Source organism: Anthonomus grandis, chromosome 11 (assembly GCF_022605725.1).
Source record: "Anthonomus grandis grandis chromosome 11, icAntGran1.3, whole genome shotgun sequence".
Lineage (NCBI taxonomy): Eukaryota > Metazoa > Arthropoda > Insecta > Coleoptera > Curculionidae > Anthonomus > Anthonomus grandis.
Genome location: NC_065556.1, coordinates 27,693,698 through 27,715,599, shown reverse-complemented (window position 1 = coordinate 27,715,599; position 21,902 = coordinate 27,693,698). Strand labels below are relative to the sequence as shown.

At 32.4% G+C, this 21,902-nt stretch overlaps 1 protein-coding gene across 2 annotated transcripts in view; it reads left to right on the top strand.

Annotated features, from left to right (window-relative positions):
• LOC126741869 (integrin beta-PS) overlaps positions 1 to 21,902 on the top strand; it is a 49,811-nt gene that overhangs the window by 6,058 nt on the left and 21,851 nt on the right. The window contains exons 4-10 of one of the 2 annotated variants that reach the window (XM_050448318.1): positions 2,609 to 2,837; positions 3,504 to 3,588; positions 9,331 to 9,501; positions 9,561 to 9,947; positions 14,542 to 14,709; positions 14,767 to 14,994; positions 21,532 to 21,819. In XM_050448318.1, coding sequence (XP_050304275.1) covers positions 2,609 to 2,837; positions 3,504 to 3,588; positions 9,331 to 9,501; positions 9,561 to 9,947; positions 14,542 to 14,709; positions 14,767 to 14,994; positions 21,532 to 21,819 — 1,556 coding nt within the window. Of the gene's footprint in view, positions 1 to 2,608; positions 2,838 to 2,962; positions 3,048 to 3,503; positions 3,589 to 9,330; positions 9,502 to 9,560; positions 9,948 to 14,541; positions 14,710 to 14,766; positions 14,995 to 21,531; positions 21,820 to 21,902 lie in introns of both variants that reach the window. The other variant, XM_050448319.1, reaches the window with a different exon arrangement.

Here is a 21,902-nt window from a genome sequence, read left to right as displayed (position 1 = left end):
ATGTGTACAAATTTTCAAAATGATATTTGATCAACTTTTTGAGTTATGAACTTTGTGTCGAAGGAATATTAAAAAAAAATCAACATTTTCGAAAAATATTTTTTTCCTCAATTTCTTGTCAGAATTTTGAAAAACGCTGAAATAGGTGTCCAACCAAATTGTTCATAGATTATGTGTACAAATTTTCAAAATGATATTTGATCAACTTTTTGAGTTATGAACTTTGTGTCGAAGGAATATTAAAAAAAATTCAATATTTTCGAAAAATATTTTTTTTCTCAATTTCTTGTAAATATTTTGAAAAACGCTGAAATAGGTGTCGAACCAAATTGTTCATAGATTATGTGTACAAATTTTCAAAATGATATTTGATCAACTTTTTGAGTTATGAACTTTGTGTCGAAGGAATATTAAAAAAAATCAATATTTTCGAAAAATATTTTTTTTCTCAATTTCTTGTAAATATTTTGAAAAACGCTGAAATAGGTGTCGAACCAAATTGTTCATAGATTATGTGTACAAATTTTCAAAATGATATTTGATCAACTTTTTGAGTTATGAACTTTGTGTCGAAGGAATATTAAAAAAAAATCAATATTTTCGAAAAATATTTTTTTTCTCAATTTCTTGTAAATATTTTGAAAAACGCTGAAATAGGTGTCGAACCAAATTGTTCATAGATTATGTGTACAAATTTTCAAAATGATATTTGATCAACTTTTTGAGTTATGAACTTTGTGTCGAAGGAATATTAAAAAAAATTCAATATTTTCGAAAAATATTTTTTTTCTCAATTTCTTGTTAGAATTTTGAAAAACGCTGAAATAGTTGTCCAACCAAATTGTTTATAGATTATGTGTACAAATTTTCAAAATGATATTTGATCAACTTTTTGAGTTATGAACTTTGTGTCGAAGGAATATTAAAAAAAAATCAACATTTTCGAAAAATATTTTTTTCCTCAATTTCTTGTCAGAATTTTGAAAAACGCTGAAATAGGTGTCCAACCAAATTGTTCATAGATTATGTGTACAAATTTTCAAAATGATATTTGATCAACTTTTTGAGTTATGAACTTTGTGTCGAAGGAATATTAAAAAAAATTCAATATTTTCGAAAAATATTTTTTTTCTCAATTTCTTGTAAATATTTTGAAAAACGCTGAAATAGGTGTCGAACCAAATTGTTCATAGATTATGTGTACAAATTTTCAAAATGATATTTGATCAACTTTTTGAGTTATGAATTTTGTGTCGAAGGAATATTAAAAAAAAATCAATATTTTCGAAAAATATTTTTTTTCTCAATTTCTCGTTAGAATTTTGAAAAACGCTGAAATAGGTGTCCAACCAAATTGTTCATAGATTATGTGTACAAATTTTCAAAATGATAGTTGATCAACTTTTTGAGTTATAAACTTTGTGTCGAAGGAATATTAAAAAAAAATCAATATTTTTGAAAAATATTTTTTTTCTCAATTTCTTGTAAGAATTTTGAAAAACGCTGAAATAGGTGTCCAACCAAATTGTTCATAGATTATGTGTACAAATTTTCAAAATGATATTTGATCAACTTTTTGAGTTATGAACTTTGTGTCGAAGAAATATTAAAAAAAAATCAATATTTTCGAAAAATATTTTTTTTCTCAATATATTGTTAGAATTTTGAAAAACGCTGAAATAGGTGTCCAACCAAATTGTACATAGATTATGTGTACAAATTTTCAAAATAATATTTGATCAACTTTTTGAGTTATGAACTTTGTGTCGAAGGAATATTAAAAAAAAATCAATATTTTTTTTCTCAATTTCTTGTAAGAATTTTGAAAAACGCTGAAATAGGTGTCCAACCAAATTGTTCATAGATTATGTGTACAAATTTTCAAAATGATATCTGGTCAACTTTTTGAGTTATGAATACTTTTTGAGCGACGCTTTTTATTTTTCTGCACAATTTAACCGTGAATCCTAGATCCTGGCAAAGATCTATCTAGAATTCATGCTTAAAGTAAAAATATCACTGCCCAACAAATCACTGAATAGTGTTTTTACCCTTTATTACAAAGAGCCAAAGAACAACAAAAAAAACTAAAGTACATACAGTGTCAAGATTTTAATTATTTTATTTATTTAAGGCTAATCATACAACCGCATCCTGCTTTTTACCCGTAAGCTTACTGTCCCTGTCTCTTTTAAAAACAATCATCAAAACTAAATTGTAGTTCATTATAAACTGAATCATTTAGCAATGTTTCAGTAAAAGCAATAATATCACAATTAATGTTCAATAAGTTGAACTTTTTCTACAATTTTGGTCCTAAACCTGCTAAGTTTTTCTTTGATCACATTCATATTTTGAAAATTACATGTGGAATTTCATTATTGGCTGCTTTATTTGTCAAATCATTATTACTATCAAAATTTAGCTCATAGTAGGTTTCTCTCTGAGACTTATGCCTTGAACTTAATGCTTCTTTGCTATTAGAGTCTTATTTTTTTAGTGATTATTTCATGTAATAATCAATAAACTGTCCTTTTTATTACAAATTTCAAAAGTTCGAGAAATAAATGCTCTTGAATTTAAATTAACGTGCTTTTATTTTTTTTAGGACAATCATACAGTGTATATATGAGTTATACCCAAGCCGAAGACTACCCGGTTGACATGTACTATCTTATGGACCTGAGTAGGTCGATGTTGGACGACAAAGAGAAATTATCGTTATTAGGAGACCAGTTGGCCTATACTATGCAGCAAGTTACCTCGAATTTTACCCTGGGGTTCGGCAGTTTCGTCGACAAAGTGGTGATGCCTTACGTTAGTACTTTACCGGAAAAGTAAGTTTATAAAAAAATGAATCGAATTATGGTGATGAGGGTTCGACTTTTGCCCCCTATAGCCGCCCCAGCACCGTTGTGCCGTCCCGTCTTTTTTTTTTCTCACACTTTTTGTCTATATATAGGTTAATAAGGCCGTGTAGCGTGTGCGTTGCTCCCTACGGATTCCATCACCATATGAGTTTGAGCTCTAACACTTACATGTTTTCAGTAAGTTCGCACAATTTAAGGTCCTTGCGCATTTTTCACAACTCATCGGGGATTTTTTCTTTAGATTTTTAAACAGCTTTCTCCAATGCATGTTAGGGTTTTTTGTTGTTTATGGTAAATTATTACTGTAGTTGGTAGAAGTGACGTTTATTATTATTATTATTGTTGGGTGCATACGTTCGGGTTACTAAAGGCATGAAGTTATTTATGAAACAGTTTAGCGTATTATACCAGAATTTATTCCATATGAAAAAATCAATTCACTTGCGGAAGTTTGTGCATGAATAGACTCGCGTCCTAAATATTCTCATTTTTATCCTATTCAAGTAAATAAATGATCACCGACCTCAATATTTGAATGACCTTAAAACAAGTAAATTATTTAGAAAAAATGTATGTAGAAATGTAATAATTTAGTTGCATCTGGATGTTAGTTAGTCTTGTTTCTGGTTGTAGTTTAAGGCATCCATGTAGTGACTGCGCCGCCCCCTACGGTTACAAGCACGCGATGACTTTGTCTCAAAACACCTATCAGTTCTCAGTAAGTGAATGACTTAACACGCTCTAACTGTCTTAATTTCTTTCCTCTTTTTTTAATAATAAAACAACTAAAAATGCCTTTTTGTCATATAATAATAACAATACATAACAACCGATTATTCACATGAAAAAAGATTCTCATAAGAAGTCCATCGATGTAATTTTCATGTATTTTTCTTTCAAGGAGGCCGAAAAAATCAACTGCTCGGGAAAAAATTAATTTTCCAGGGAGGCAATTGTGAAAATCACTGTCATAATTGAGTTTAATTTTCTCAAGGAGGGTTTTCAGTAAAGTCAGTTAAGGCTATTTATTGTAACCTAAAGAGTCAAAGAAAAAAATTGCCTCAACTGCCTGGAAAAATGCATTTCTTCCCCAATAATTCAGAAAATTCCTCCATGAAAGAAAGTTCTCGTTCAAAGAAGAATTTAATTTATTATTCCAGGCAGTTGCACAGAGGCACTTTTGAGGGGTTGAAGTTTCTCTAAAATGAAAATACAGTACGGCCTCGTTAAACCGAATCGAAATAAGCCAATAATGGTTCTCGAAATTCCACAAAACGCCCATAACTCAAAAACTACTTGAAATCAAAAATTTGAAAATTCGTGTGTACGTATTCTGCAGACAATATGACCAGACACCTGGATTTTAGGGTTTTCTAAAAAATGTACAGGATGATGAGAGAGAAAAGTAGATTTTTTGGAAAAGGCGTTTTTTTTTCTAAAAATTTGATAAAACGCTCATAACTCTAAAGTCACTGAGAATAAAAATTTGAAAATTCGTACACAGATTCTTCAGACAATTTGACTAGATATTTATTTTAGGATTTTTCCAAAAATGAACAGGGTTTTGAGCAAAAAATACATTTTTAAAAATGACGATTTTTTTTTCAAAAATACCACAAAATGTCCATAACTTTAAAATCACTAAACATAAAATTTTGAAAATCCGCATACGTATTCTCCAGACAATTTCAGTAGACACCTATTTCAGCGTTTTCCCAAAAATGTACATGGTATTGAGAAAAAAGTGGAATTTTGGGAAAAAACGCTTTTTTTTTAATTTATTGCATGAAATACCCATAACTCAAAAGCAACTGAAAATTTCGTTTAATTCTTCAGATATTTTGACTCCATCAGTTTAGAAAAAATGTAAAAGAAAAAACAAAATAAAGTAGAGAAACAATAAAGAAATTAAAGAAACGCACGGAGAAACCTGACAACGCTTTAGGAAAACCCTTGATAAATTTGTAAATAAAGCCCGCAAAGCGACGCTTTTTATTTTTCTGGATAATTTAAGCGTGAATCCTAGATCCTGGCAAAGATCTATCTAGAATTCAGGCTTGAAGTAAAAATATCACCGCCCAACAAGTCACTGAATAGTATTTTCACCCTTTATAGACACTTGGATTTCAGGGTTTTCCAAAAAATGTACAAGATGATGAGAGAGGAAAAAGTAGATTTTTTGGAAATGGCGTTTTTTTTTTCTAAAAATTTCATAAAACGCTCATAACTCAAAAATCACTGAGAGTAAAAAGTTGAAAATTCGTACACGGATTCTTCAGACAATTTGACTAGATACCTATTTTAGGGTTTTTCCAAAATTGTACAGGGTATTGAGAAAAATGTGGAATTTCAGAAAAAAAAGTTTTTTTTTATTTATTTTTATTTTATTGCATAAAATGCCCATAAGTCAAAAGCCACTGAAAATATCGTTTTTATTTATCAGATATTTTGACTCCATCAGTTTAAAAAAAATGTAAAAGAAAAAACAAATTAAAGTAGAGAAACAATAAAGAATTTAAAGAAACGCACGGAGAAACGTAACAATCCTTGAAAAAAACCCTTGATAAATTTGTAAATAAAGCACGCAAAGCGACGCTTTTTATTTTTCTGGATAATTTAAGCGCAAATCCTATCCTGGCAAAGATATATCTAGAATTCATGCTTGAAGTAAAAACATCACCGTCCAATAAGTCACTGAATAGTATTTTCACCCTTTATTACAAACAGCCAAAGAACAACAAAGGTAACAGCAAAAAAACTAAAGTATTCAAACAATAAAGAAATTAAAGATAAGCATTCAGAAGCCTCACAACTTGAAATTTTCATGTAATTTTTTTTCAAGGAGCCCGAAAATATCAACTGCTCGGGAAAAAATCAATTTTCCAGGTGATAATATCCTGAATCTGAATATTGTTGAAATAATTTGTAATCATCCAGGGAGGCAGTTATGAAAATCACTTTCATAATTGAGTTTAGTTTTCTCAAGGAGGGTTTTCAGTAAAGGCAGTTAAGGCTATTTATTGTAACCTAAAGAGTCAAGGAAAAAAATGACCTCAACTGCCTGGAAAAATGCATTTCTTTCCCAATAATTCAGAAAATTCCTCTGGAATTCCTCCATGAAAGAAAGTTCCCGTTCAAAGAAGAATTTAATTTATTATTCCAGGCAGTTGCACAGAGGCACTTTTGGGGGGTTCAAAGGCACGTTTCTCTAAAATGAAAATACAGTACAGCCCCGTTAATCCGAATCGAAAAAAGCCAATAATGGTTCTCGAAATTCCACAAAACGCCCATAACTCAAAAACAACTTGAAATCAAAAATTTGAAAATTCGTGTGTACGTATTCTTCAGACAATATGACCAGACACCTGGATTTCAGGGTTTTCTAAAAAATGTACAGGATGATGAGAGAAAAAAGTAGATTTTTTGGAAATGGCGATTTTTTTTCTAAAAATCTCATAAAACGCTCATAACTCAAAAATCACTGAGAATAAAAATTTAAAAATTCGTATACGTATTCTCCAGATAATTTCAGTAGACACTTATTTTAGGTTTTTTCCAAAATTTTACAGGGTTTTGAGCAAAAACAAAATGTTTCAAAATTACGATTTTTTTTTCGAAAAATTCCACAAAATGCCCATAACTTTTAAATCATTAAACATAAAATTGTGAAAATCCGCATACGTATTCTCCAGACGATTTCAGTAGACACCTATTTCAGCGTTTTCCCAAAAATGTACATGGTATTGTGAAAAAAGTGGAATTTTGGAAAAAAACGCTTTTTTTTAAATTTATTGCATGAAATACCCATAACTCAAAAGCCACCGAAAATTTCGTTTTATTCTTCAGATATTTTGACTCTATCAGTTTAGAAAAAATGTAAAAGAAAAAACAAAATAAAGTAGAGAAACAATAAAGAAATTAAAGAAACGCACGGAGAAACGTGACAACCCTTGAGGAAAACCCTTAATAAATTTGTAAATAAAGCCCGCAAAGCGACGCTTTTTATTTTTCTGGATAATTTAAGCGTGAATCCTAGATCCTGGCAAAGATCTATCTATAATTCATGCTTGAAGTAAAAACATCACCGCCCAATAAGTCACTGAATAGTATTTTCACCCTTTATTACAAAGAGCCAAAGAACAGCAAAAAAACTAAAGTATTCAAACAATAAAGAAATTAAAGAAAAGCATTCAGAAGCCTCACAACTTGAAATTTTCATGTAATTTTCTTTCAAGGAGCCCGAAAATATCAATTGCTCGGGAAAAAATCAATTTTCCAGGTGATAATATCCTGAATCTGAATATTGTTGAAATAATTTGTAATCATCCAGGGAGGCAGTTATGAAAATAACTTTCATAATTGAGTTTAATTTTCTGAAGGAAGGTTTTCAGTAAAGGCAGTTAAGGCTATTTATTGTAACCTAAAGAGTCAAAGAATAAAATGACCTCAACTGCCTGGAAAAATGCATTTCTTTCCCAATAATTCAGAAAATTCCTCTGGAAACTCCATTAAAGAAAGTTCCCGTTCAAAGAAGAATTTAGTTTCAGTTGCACAGAGGCACTTTTGGGGGGTTCAAAGGCACTTTTCTCTAAAATGAAAATGCAGTACGGCCTCGTTAAACCGAATCGAAATAAGCCAATAATGGTTCTCGAAATTCCACAAAACGCCCATAACTCAAAAACTACTTGAAATCAAAAATTTGAAAATTCGTGTGTACGTATTCTTTAGACAATTTGACCAGACACCTGGATTTCAGGGTTTTCTAAAAAATGTACAGGATGATGAGAGAGAAAAGTACATTTTTTGGTGGTGGTTTCAAGTGGCGATTTTTTTTCTAAAAATTTAATGAAACGCTCATAACTCAAAAATCACTGAGAATAAAAATTTGAAAATTCGTACACGGATTCTTCAGACAATTTGACTAGACACCTATTTTAGCTTTTTCCCAAAAATGTACATGGTATTGAGAGAAAAGTGGAATTTTGGAAAAAAACGCTTTTGTTTAAATTTATTGCATGAAATACCCATAACTGAAAAGCCACTGAAAATTTCATTTAAGTCTTTAAATATTTTGACTCCATCAGTTTAAAAAAAAAGGAAAAGAAAAAACAAAATAAAGTAGAGAAACAATAAAGAAATTAAAGAAACGCACGCAAAAACGTGACAACCCTTGAGGAAAACTTTTAATAAATTTGTAAATAAAGCACGCAAAGCGACGCTTTTTATTTTTCTAGATAATTTAAGCACAAATCCTATCCTGGCAAAGATCTATCTAGAATTCAGGCTTGAAGTAAAAATATCACCGCCCAATAAGTCACTGAATATTGTTTTCACCCTTTATTTCAAAGAGACAAAGAACAACAAAGGTAACAGCAAAAAAACTAAAGTATACAAACAATAAAGAAATTAAAGAAAAGCATTCAGAAGCCTCACAACTTTGAGGAACCGTTAACAAACTGAAATGTGACCCAAATACTTGCAATCAAATGAAATTATTTCTAAATGTTGTCCACAGTCTTGACTCACTTGAGTTGGTTTGATAATGCAGGCGCGCAATTTCATAAAAAAAGTTTCTTACTGCGTTACCTTACTTCTATAATTTTGCTCATTGTACAATCACTATACATGTCTGATCAATTCAGAGCTAAAAATAACAGGAAATTAGTACTTTAAAGACGGTAAAGAATGAAAACGCGATTAACAGTTTAAATATGGTCCTAAAGTGACGTCCCTTTAAATGCAGAAATATTATTAGACATTAGACTGTTTAAAACAAAATAGTTCGCTAGTCCGGATTTGTTATTAATCCGAAACATTTTGGTCTTTATTAGTTCGGATTAACGAGGTTCTACTGTATGAACTTTCGCCCCTTGAGAGAGAAATTAGCATCTTTTGCCCCTCGTGTTCTAAAACCCTGTTCTTACACTAATCCACTATCAAATGGTTTCTATACTAACAGACTGAGACAAAAAAAACTTTTATGTGTTTCATTGTAACTTGGTTGGTGTGCGTATATAACTAGTTTTTTGCTTATTTGTCGTAGAGTATAATTTAGGCATATAGTTTTAAAGCTTTAAGCATGATTCTTAAAAGCACAGCTGGTTTTGTGTAAATATAGGAGCACTATACTGAAAAATGAACTTGCATAAACGATGCTTGGACTTCGGTGTTTTTATAGTCATGTTTCATATATTACTACAAAAAACTTCATAATTAATAAAAAAATTAGCAGTGGCATGTAATAACGAGGCAATTAATAAAAAACGCCGGATTCCAGGCACATTTGTAATATAACACTACACATTTGCGACTAACTAATACACTTCAACATCCATCTCTGGTTGCATTGCAAAACTGGGATTTGGTCTATAAAAGATCACATTTCAAGCAAATCCCACTTTTGAAATCTCTCCGTCCTTTAACACTTTATAAATCAATTGAAAATAATTGCGTTCAATAGCGTATGGTGAAAGCGGCAAACGTGTCGGGCAACTTGGACGGTCCGGAGGGCGGTTTCGACGCAATCATGCAAGCGGTCGTGTGCCGTAACCACATCGGTTGGAGAGAGAAAGCGAGACGACTCCTCGTCTTTTCCACTGACGCTAGCTTCCATTATGCCGGAGACGGAAAAGTATTCATGCTCCCGCTTGGCCCGACAACAAACAAACGAATTTAAACTTTTTATTTCAGTTGGGCGGAATCATAAAACCGAACGACGGCAGGTGCCATCTGAGCCGCGACGGTTACTACAGCGAGTCTTCGTATCAAGACTATCCGTCCATCGAGCAGATCAACTTGGCGGTAAAACAAAACTCCATTAATGTAATTTTCGCCGTCACTGCCGCTAGTATAAGGGTGTACGAGTTGCTGACGAAACATATAGAGGGTGCCTCGGTCGCGAAACTAGAGAAGGACAGCTCCAATATCGTCGAACTGATTAAGGAGCAATACAAGCAGATTTCTTCGTCGGTCGAGATGAAACATAATGCTTCTAGTGCCGTTAGCATTCGGTTCTTTAGCAAGTGCCTTAATGCTACTGGTGCCTCAGTCAATACCAACAAATGTGGAAACATTAAGGTAATAATTGGGTTTTAGCTAGGGGTTTATTGTCAATTCTTGAAACTGTATGCTGTTTTAAAGGTTTTAGTCATAATAATAGACGTTTTTTATTGAAACTAAGCAACTTATAAAATTTACGTTTCAAAATTAAAAGAATGTACAAATGGACATTAATTATTAAACAAAGGTAAAACATTGCATGTAAAAAAATTAATATAAATAAATCAATTTTAAATTTAAATACCATACTTTCTAGTGCTTCTTTTTTAAAGGATATTTAAACTTGGTATCCTTAAGGTCTTTAAGTATAAACAGTAAATAGTTAAAAGATTATATAGCATCACATGTAAAAGACTGTGGAAAGAGAGCCAATTGGTGGTGAAACACTTTTTATACTATGTTTAACTACCCTTGAAACTACCCCATGAAAAAAAAAACTTTCTAAAACCATATGTTAAGTACACACATGCTTTTTGTATTCATCTTCATTATCAATAAAAAAAACCCGTATACAACTCTACAATAATTAAAGTGAGAAAGTACCAAAGAATCACATAGATTTTTTCAAAATTCATGATTTAAAAGATTGTAAGATTCCGGACACTTTGGACCACCTTATTTATCTCAATATTTTCCTTTATAGTATTGACTTGATGATCATTTTCTCAGTACATGTAAATCCTGATTAATCAAATCCACAGCCAAAGATTTATTTTCAACATTAAAACTAAAATAGACCTGAGTGTCATCTGCGAATGCTTATACCCTGCAATGCTTTAATGATTTCAAGATAAATAAGATATAACAAAGAGACCCTTGTAGTACCGCAGAGTTAATCTTGATTGAATCAGAGATCTTATTTAAAAAAAAAAAAACCTTTTGACGCCTGCCAGAAATTATTTTATTGATTGATAACACTCAGAATAACTATAAAAAATTAAAGCTTAAAGAATCATAGTGCAAGAGTAAACACTACTAACAAAACTGAGGTTATGACAGTTATATATGAAAAACAAACTTATCCGTTAAAATACAATCTTAATGGAAAATTTTGTTTAAGAAAAAAAATTGAAACTTTAGGATAATTACAATATTGTGGTTTTTTCATATTATAATTAGCTTTTAATATATTTTTTAATACTTTAACAAGAAATATGAAAATAGTAATAATCAATTTTTGATTAATAATTGTGTGTGCAATAATCGTTGCTTTTTATATTTTTAGTCTTTTAAAAAAAAAATTGTAAATTTTGGTAATGTAAATTTAATACAGAAATTTATTGAGAATTTCCTCAATAAAAAAAAAAGATGAAAAGATACTGGATGCGAATATGCTCATGACATTTAATAGTCATTAAAGAATGAAAGGGAAATAGTGTTCAATAGAGTTGACATTGAACCTTTAGATCAGATGACATGAAATATTAGTTAAAACAGTTTGTAATTTGAGTAGGTGCTCCATGAATGAATATGATATATTTTTTAAGAATAGAGTAGATATTTCACTAGGTCTAGGATTAGTATCAATGCTTAAGAGTCTTCAATCATTTTTTGACTTATCAAAGGCTTTCGGTTGCGTAGAACAAGAGAGTCTAGAGGCCAGAAAATATGAGAAATGATTTGAATTGCTTATAAGGTGCTGAAAATGATTTTAAATGCCTGGAAGGTACAAGAACTGCCCACAAAATCTTGTGCATAATTTAAAAAAACCTGAAAAAATTGTGCCTAGTCCTGTTTTGGAGTTGCACCAAAATAGTTATGGTCCAATATCATCCCACGTGTTGGGCGCCAAAATGTTGTCCCGACCAAAGCCTGTGAAATTTTGTTCATTTTTTTGGTGGCCTAATTAATTTGCGGAATATGAATTCACTATAATTAATTTATGAAATCTAATTAGAGGATGCTTTAATTATATATTTAAGAGTATATATTATTATATATACCTAAATAGAATAAGCAAATGAGTTTATGAATACTGCCTGGAAGAATGCCAATTAATTTCCAATTTTTACTTAGTTAAATAATTTAAAAAAAAATTGTCTAGGCAATTGGTAAAGTAGTTTCTTAACTTCCAAGTGCCTGGACTGATTAAAAATAATGTTCTTTTAATAATTCCTAAAAGAGACAAAAAATTGTTTAACTACCCAAAAGAAGTGAGAGAAAGAGTTTGAAATGCCCAGGGGTAGGAAGAAATGAATATATGCTTAGAAAAGTTGCTCAACTCTCTGGAAAATGATCCTTTGAGTTCAAACTTTAATGGTTCAGTAAAGTACCTATTGCGCCCATTGTAACCCTGTACGGCTGATGTTAATTTAATTTTTTATTTAAAGTACTGACAGATGCTGTTAAAATCACAAGGATTAAAGGGTGCTTTCTCAGTCCTGAACGTGTTGTTTTGTTGCAACCTGAGATATGGTACATTTAGTTATAAATGATCCATCAAAAGTTATCACATATAACTTTTTTAGTACCTTTCACATTCGTTCTTTGCATCTTCATCCTTTGCTCGCATGTCGACATGTATTACACGAAAAACGTTCCGTCTAAGAATGACACGCCTTCTCAAGAGAAGAGAAAGAGGTCCTTCAGTGCACATAGAACGATGAAATGGTTATCAAGCAAAGTTTTTATTTAAGTTCCTTTAACATTGTATGCTATAACTCATTTTGAACCGTGTGAAGGAGTGAATATTCTGACACTGGTTATAGAACCGACTTCCTTGGCTAAGGCACTGCTATATTTAAAAGAGGAACTAATTCATCTGGATCGGGACTTTCTCAAGATACAAAAGTGTATTTCCAGTAGTGTTTAGAACGCAAAGAGTCATTCTAATAAACAATCTGAGGTGTATCAGAGTTTTTTGAACAAAAGTTAATGCTACTAACAAAGAAATATGGACTGTATTATGTTTTTTGAAAACGTTTGACTTATTTCATTAAATAATTTTTTTGAGAAAAAAAATTGAACATATTCAATGAAAATTTTAATAAAATCAATTTTTGACCATCGGTATGTTATGGTATCCTAGTATATTCTTTATTTATAATGAATATCATTCAGGCTTTTGAAAAGTCTAATAAAATAAAGGCACTAACCTTGCTTTTGGGCTTCCCTTAAGGTTTTCTTAATATTTTCCATGCCCTTTTAGTCTATTGAAAATGAATTCTCTATTATCCAGGCAATTTAGTTGATTTTTTATTGGTTGACTGCCTGGACTAATTAAAAAATTCCTTTAAAAGTGTCATAGGAAAAAAATGCCCACAACTGCCTAAATAAGAAAATTATTAATCGGAAATCCTGGACGAAATAGAAAATAGAATATGCATTTATAGGTGACAAGTTGGAACCCATTGCAAGATCCCACTTTTTCCAATGTAATTTATTATCAACTTGAAAAGGGTCTTGTTTCAACACACTCGCAATAAGAGAAGAAATTTTTAAGATGATAATTATTTCTTAACTTAGATGTCGTGCAATGTACCATTCGAGAATTATTTGTTACTGTTTACATTTTGTGAATGTATTAAGTAACTTTCTTTACATTTTCAAGTACCAAAAACTTAAAGTGCTTTTTCCAGTCGATAACTGGACAATCTTGACCCAACAATCTTACAGTGCCGTGGTCTTGGAACACGAATTATGTAGAATTTGGCAGATGGCAGAAAAAAGTGTCCAATTCGATGGGGCAATATTGGACAAAAAGTAAATTAGCATGCCAATCATTGTCGAGTTGCGACCATCTGCGCAAAGTCTAATCACAGTGAAACGTGAAAAATCAATTTTGGAAAGAGTGTGATATACTGCTGAGCATATTTCATTCGACCTTTTGTTATGGTCATTCTCCATCCAGGAATAAGTAAAATCATTTTTATTAGTTAGCTTTGCCTTGGAAGAGCCTTGTATAATGGTAAAATTGTACGCATAAAGCTGCCTGCTATAATAGGCAATTTGATCTGGTACTTAAATTTTTTTGACAGTCGAAAGAAAAAGTGACCATATCATCCCTAACTGCTTTTAGTTTATCGAAAAAGGTATTTGCTCTTAATTTGTGCACCCTTTTTTCTATTATATCTTTTTTTAGATCAATATTAGTTTCTGATTTTATTTTATTTTCGCACCCAATTCAATGCATTTTGAACAGGCATCTCAGGAGTTCCGAAACCAATATTATATTCCCTATTAAAAAGCCTATCAAAAAAAAATGTTTTTGAACTGTTTGTAATATATTTTAGGGTCTGATGATGGCAAGAACACTTGCCGAAACGCGTCACTCCTGAAATTAGGATTAGCATTTTATTCTCCACTTTCGAATGGACTTTGTCCTTAATATTTTCAATTTTATTAATATGACCATCATAAAACGGTGATAAGATTTGGCATGTATATTCCAAGATAGACCGCGAAATACAAAATTTTGTAATAAAATCTACATTTTTATAAGCACCTCGCAAAATATTATTTCTGTAGTAACAAAAAGATAATTTACTCCAACAGGAACCCAATATTCTTTAATTTTTTATAAATACGATCATTTTACACTATAATCATATTCATAATCTACTCTACTAGTTTTTTTGCAATAAACCTTGTACATTATTGATCGGCATTATAGGTCGGTGACTTAATAGACTTCAGAGTCGAAATAGAGGTACTCAAGTGCCCGAAAGAGCGAAAAGACCGTTTCCAAACCATCCAAATCTACCCTGTCGGCATTAACGAAAGCTTGATCGTCGACCTCGAAATGTTGTGCGAGTGCGACTGCGAAAAGCCCGGAGATAAGGTACCAACTCACTTATAAAACCAATGATTTATTTAAATAATCAATTTTTTAATACAGTACTACCAAGAGAACGCCCCCGCGTGCCATTATCAAGGCACGTACAAGTGCGGCATTTGCGAGTGTAACCCGGAAGCGTTCGGTAGACGGTGCGAGTGCAGCGCCGCCACCAAACTGACGAAAACCACCGGATGTTTTGCGCAAAATAACACGTCGGGCGTGGAATGTTCGGCACGCGGTACTTGTATTTGTGGAAAGTGCGAGTGCGAGACCAGAAGCCCGCCAGAGGTAAGGCTCTATCTTAGAAAGTAGTAGCAATAAAAGCGAAAAAGTCGAGTAGCTATAGTCTATTTCTGTATAAGCGTTGTACTGTTAACAATTGCTTCTGAACAAAAACATTTATTTGAACTTCTAAGGCCAATAGCATTGTTCTTACTGTCTGTTACTTACACATTTTATTGCATTGGTAATTTAGTTAAAAGATTCGTATTTTCTCAGCAAACAGAAAAGACAAGGGCATTTTAATGTCGTTTTTTACTTTAGTGCAGGAATTTGGAAGTCAGGCATTCAAAGTTATAACTGTTCATTATAGTCCAGATATTTTAAGACATTTTAGTCAAGGCGCTCGGTATAATTGAATCGTTCATTTCAAAAACCACGTAAGTCAAATTTTCAGGAAACATAAAAAACTGATTATTTAAAAAAGTATGTTTTTTTAGTAGAAATAAATATTTTTTATTTGAAGTGATTAGTTACCAAAAGCAAGCGCATCGAGAAAAATTCCAAAAAAACTAGAATTTGTTGTTAAAAAAAATGAAATAAAAATTTTGACTTATGTTGTTTTTGCACGGAGAAAATTTGTTAAATTCTTTTTTGCATTTTTAGGAAGATATAAACTAAAAATTACATGTTCAAAATATAGGTTAAATAATATTTAGGGTACATAGTCAAAATCTTCGTCATTCGCGACATTCTCTTGGACATCTTGCTCTTCTCCTGTTGGCCATCGAAAAATTTCCTCATAAAATGGCATATGCTGTTGAAGTATGCTATTTCTGACTTGTTTAATGTTTTCAATTTTTTTGGGATTTATGGGAACGTGGCCCTATGGATAAGCCTGCTTGTCTGGTAAAGATATTTCCATAGCTTTGTTTCTAACCAACTGGAACGTATGTCTACTTAAGCCATCAATGAACTGTCTGGTAACAATGGCTCCTTTTTTATTCCTATCATATTCAAAGGACATATACGTGGATGGAGAAAATGACTCCTTATTTTATTTTGGAACGTGTCTTCCAAAACTCTCATCTGATAAAACATCTTGTCGAACTTGCATTGTCTTATTTATTTAATGTAACAGGACGTTTCGGTTGGTAAGTATCTCCAACCGTTATCAAGTGTAAACTGGTCTGATAGGCATCTGATAGGCATGTTCTTAGTAGGTAGGCCACCATTTTGAAAAATTCATGACTTCACGCGTTGACAACAAAAACACGGAAAAGCTTGGGTTTGCCTTTGGCATTATGTCATAATACTCTCCAGGGACATATATACGGTCACATTGCTTTATTTTTCTCTTCATAACGCCAAAGTCTTGGTCATTGGGAAGAAATGAATGACCGCGTATGGGAAAATAATGTGTTATTTTCGAAAAACGTTTTGTGTCAGTTAAAGATAATAAAAATCTTATCATTGTATTATTCTTATTTTGACCTGGACAGTTGTCTGAGAAAAGTTCTTGGATACTTTTCCCCAAAAAATTATCCAAATAGAGATGGATCATGGAACAAACCTCGTTGGCACCTTTATTTGCCATTCCTTCATGAAAAACGTAAAATACGGATTCATTAGTTTTGAGATTCTTGATCCCAAAACAGTTGACCCATAGTTGTCTAAGGTAAAATATCTCCTGTATTGGTATATTTGGGAGTGGCAAATTTTGCATATAATCATCAAACGTTAAAGCAGCCAGATCGTCCCGATTCTGACAAATTTCTTTTACAGCTGCAATCTTGTTATGAAATTTTTTCGCTCGTCTTTTATGAACCGCGAGCTCTGCGTCGGCTGCCATTTTCGCACTATGTCCTAAAGTAGGGCTCCAGATTTTGATCCCTAATTCTTCACAAGTAATGCATGCGTCGACCTGTGGTCTTCCAAACCGTAAAGAAAAAGTGTTTTTGAAATAGTTGGCGTAGAACGCATAGGTAACTTATAAATTCGGATGTTTTCTTCTAAACAAATCATGCATGGTTTTAACATCTAAATATGCAATATCTTTGCCTGAGTAATGAGTTCTCTTTCGAGGGAAATCCATAATATGATCGTGTATTTCTTTTAAAATTTCAGGCTGTGTAGTATTGGCCTTGGGATGTTGGCCTCGTTTGTCATGAGTAGTTTCCGATCTAACAAGTAGGTCGCATATGCGTCTTACTCGGTTTTCTGTTATGCCAAAAATGGAGATAAAAGCTTTCTTGCATACGACTTTATTTTTCAATTTTGTAACGATGAAATATTTGAAAGCATAATCTCTAGGTACAGCTCCTTCTTTACGTGGTCGGTGGGTCTTCACTGCTTTTTTTTCCAATAAGCTGTTGCATGAAAATATCCTGTTTATTCTTAGTTTGAAAAGAATTGATTTTACTGGTACAAAATGCCAAATCATCTTGAGTAAGATTTTCAAAGCATGCCATTTTACATCTAAAATATATTAAAATATCTCACTAATGATTCATGCCAATTAGAACGAAAAACTTACGTGCAACGGGGTCCGGTAGCACGTGGCGGCAAAACTTTTCCTTTCCAGTTGATATGTTCAAGCCCCTTAACTTTTGATTTCTTGATAATATTCCTTTTGTATGATTCTGGTCGCCGTTGCCTCTTTTTCAGAGGTTCTGGTCGATCTTCTATTTCACTACTTGAACTATCGCACATTTTTCGACGATATTTACGTACCAAAATAAAAAATTACGTTACGACGACTAACAGTCAACGACAAACTGAGAATGTAAACAACTAAGAATAGCCACACAGAAGAAACGTCATGATGACGCCCCCACTCTTGATAAGATAATCGTTGCAAAAACAACATAAGTCATTGACTAATGTGGTTTTTGCAGTGAATTCTGAAATTGGAGTCGGTTCATTTCTATATCGGTATATTTGACTTGCGTGGTTTTTGCCTATAACGTGCAGGAACACATGACAAGCCGTTTCATGGCAAAAACGACATATTGGAAAAAATTGACTTATGTGGTTTTTGAAATGAGCGATTCAATTGTAAATTTTACTTCAGGCATTTTGAATTTATTTTTCGTTTATTCCTTGGACTTTGAAGTCATATTTTATTTCATTCAAGGTCTTTCCGCCGTCCAAAGCATAAAAGTGGCTAATTGACATTTTTGTCGAATTTTTGCTGTTTTTTAATGCTAAAAAAGTGGCTGTGCTATCAAATACAAAATGAAATAGTAAAAATTTTTACGATTTAACTTAAATGCAGTTTTAGGCTTTGTACGTTAGCTTTGGTGTAATTCTAAACTTTAGTCCGGGCAGTTTAAAATCGTTTTCCATTTTACATGAAGAAATATCGATGTTAACTTTCCATTTCCAGTCCAGACATATTTGAAGCCATTTTAGTAGAGGCATTTGGTATGATTCTAAATTTTTTTCCAAGCATTTTAAAGTCATTTTCCATTTTAGTCCAGACATTTCTAAGTCATTTTTAGTTTATTTCGGGCAATTGAATTCATTTGGTGTGATTTTCAAATTTAGTCCACACATTTTAAACTAATTTTTCGTTAATTTATGACATTGTGAAGTCATTTTTCACTTAGTCGAGCCATTTAGTGTTTTTCAGTCCAAGCATTTTAAAGCCATTTTCCATTCTAGTCCAGGAATTTCGAAGTAATTTTTCTTTTATTCCAGGCATTTGAGCCCATTTTTGAAGTCAAGCACCTGGTCAGTAAACAGACTAAACGAGGGTGGTATTTTGTGTTTCTGCTTATTGACTTCTTCAGAACAAGGAAACATTCAAGAGATTAGGCGCAAGCTTATTAGATCTGTCTATGTTTTCTTTATCCCCTTTCCTGTATTTCTTGCTCACTTTGCCCTGAAGAAGTCACTATGCAAAAAAAAGTGTCAGGAAAGTACATATCACCCTTTGTCATTTAACCCCTTGTTAAGTTATTTACTACATATTTAAAGGTTGAGTAAATTTAAATTGAAAGTAAAAAAGTGCTTTTAACTTAATTCAAGAATATTTGAACACTGATTTGATATAAAATATCACACTGATTTTTTGTTTGTTAGATTTAGAAATTTCGTTTCTTATATTCTATTAGTATTTTTTATAATTTTATATATAGGAACCTTAAAATATCCCATATTTACATATACAAATCACTTGGAAATAAAATATATTTTTTTATTATTTACAATAATATGCAGACGATTCGCAACTTTATATGTCAATAAACCATGAAGATCTGACAGATTTAAATAAAATCAATGCAAAAAATCCCAGACAATTCTTATAAGCCAAAATAAAGAAGCAAGGGAGCACGTGCAAAATAATATGTCGATTATCCTAAATAGCAATATAATTCCTTAAATTTAAGGAGCAAAAAACCTTTACTTACTTTGTGATGCCCTGATTTTATTATTATTTAATTCCGGAGATGTGGTATACTCTGATTTTAAGTTTATATAACAAAAAATGCAGATATGACAAAAAACTTCTTTCATATAACTACACATCTAAATAATAATAATCTACTAGAAGAAAGCTTCATATTTACTGCTTTGTTCACGAGATAATCAAAACTGGCAAACCGGAGTATCTGCATTTAAGAAATATGTACATACATTTTTGCTTTATGCTTGTTTTTGGCTTTTCTTTTCTTTGTTTTTAAAAATATAAATGTACACATTCGCTTTTTGATTTAAAATGCAATCAACAAGTCAACATTATTAAAAATTGTCTGAACCGTCTATTATCCGTCTCTCACTATTGGTCGTTTCCTCTGTCCCATCTAGCTCCTAATTAATTATTAGGAGCTATTAAGGGAAAATTAGTAATTACTCTAACGTGTAAATCTGTTGTCGCTCTTGTTGTAATAGTTTATTTAGTTTCATGATTTTTTTGTGTATGTATGTAATTTTTATTTTCCTTATTAATTAACTTTAGGTTGACAAGTTTGTCTCACTCTTGACTTCTTTTGTCAATAGCTGAAGAATACACTACCGCTCAAAAGTATTTGCCCACATATGACTGTTTTAAAGTTATAACTAAAAATAATAAACCCATCAGTTATTCTTATGAAACGGTTTATTTATAACAAAATGAATATAAACAATACATTTTTCAATAAATTAAATTTAAGACAATCAAATTTTGGATTCATCCACATGTCCGCCTTGATTTTTAATAACATCTTCACAGAGTTTCGGTAGTCTTCTAATTAATTTGTCCAAAGTTTCCTGAGGTATCTTGTGCCACTCTTCTTGGATGATCCTCCACAAGTCTTCTTTAGATATGGGGCATGATTTTCGCACTTGGCTATCCACAGTTCATCCCACAGTAATTCGATAGGATTGAGCCCCGGTGATTGTGGGTGCCATAACATAACTTTCAGAAGATGTTGCCTTTGTAATTGACCTAAATATTGCTTGCACAATTTCGACGTGTGCTTGGGGTCATTGTCATGTTGAAAGATAAGGTTTTCCCCAATTATTCGAGTACCAGAAGGAAGTACATTTTCACTTAAAATTGTTTTGTAACCCTGTTCTCGAAGAATTCCCTCTATTCTAATTAGATCGCCTACTGCAGATCCTCCGAAGCAACCCCACACCATCACTGAACCACCACCGTGTTTAACTGAGGCCACCGTTCGTCACCCCAGAGAACTTTCTTCCAGTCATCAATGGTTCATTCTTTGTGTGATTGGGCCCACTCAAGTCTTTTTAACATCCTTCAGTAGCGGTTTTGATACAGCAAAAACGTCCTTTAAGACCGGCATTATAAAGTCGCCGTTTTACTGTCGAAACACTGACCGCTTTTTTACGCTCCTTGTCGATTTTTGCTGCGATTTCATTCAGGGGCGGTAAGGCGTCTATTGCGTTTGCTTGTAATTATAATATTTAAATCCTCCTTTGAATTTGTTGCCTTTGGCCTTCCCGATCGAGGTTTGTTGCTAATAGTCTCTTCTCTGGTGAATTTCCTAGCAGTATAATCGACAGTCCGCCTTGATATTCCCAAATCCGTCGAAATTTGACGGTTGGTCTTTCCAGCCTTATGAAGTCCAATGATAATACCTTTTGTTTTAGCCATTTTAAAGAATGTTGAAAAACCACCAAAGAAATGGTGAAAATCGTGAATAAGCAAGCGAAATTATTTACCAATGTTACACAAAATCAATTCTTGAAGATTAAACACCTTTAAATGTTTCATTTCATCGGAAACGAGCTATAAACAGATTAGTTTTTTAGAAGAAGTGCATGTTTTCACTACATTGTTTATTATTTGCAACACTATTTTTAAATACTCAGTGTTTTTCAACGAACCATAGTTGATAGGTATGCTGTTTAAGCATATTATGCAGTTTACAAAAGAGATACAATCTAAATATGGGTATAAAGATAAGATTTTTGTGTCTAGTTTAAAATATTAAAAAGAATACATGGTGGGCAAATACTTTTGAGCGGTAGTGTATATGGTTGTGAAAAATCGCGGGACAGACCTTTTTACCGAGAGACTGTGACTGCTTTCCTTTTTTTTTCGTTTCTAGCAATCGATTCATTCTTCATGATGGATAAATTCAATTATTTCAGCGTATCTACGGCGACTATTGCGAGTGCGACAACTTCAGTTGCGAACGACACATGGGCGAGTTGTGTAGCGGCGAGACGCACGGCACCTGCGATTGCGGCACGTGCCGTTGCAAACCGGGTTGGGCGGGGCCGAATTGCGCCTGTCAAGATTCCACGGCCTCCTGTTATCCGCCCGACGTGATCGGCGGCGAGATTTGCTCCGGCCACGGTACCTGCGTATGCGGCGAGTGTCAATGCGAGAATACGAAAGAGAGCCGATATTCCGGGAAATTTTGCGAAAAATGTCCCGTAAGTATAACTTGAAGGATATCGATTTATGCACCGTAATGAATGAAGCTCCGGTATATCATCATATTAAATTTTTTGTTAAA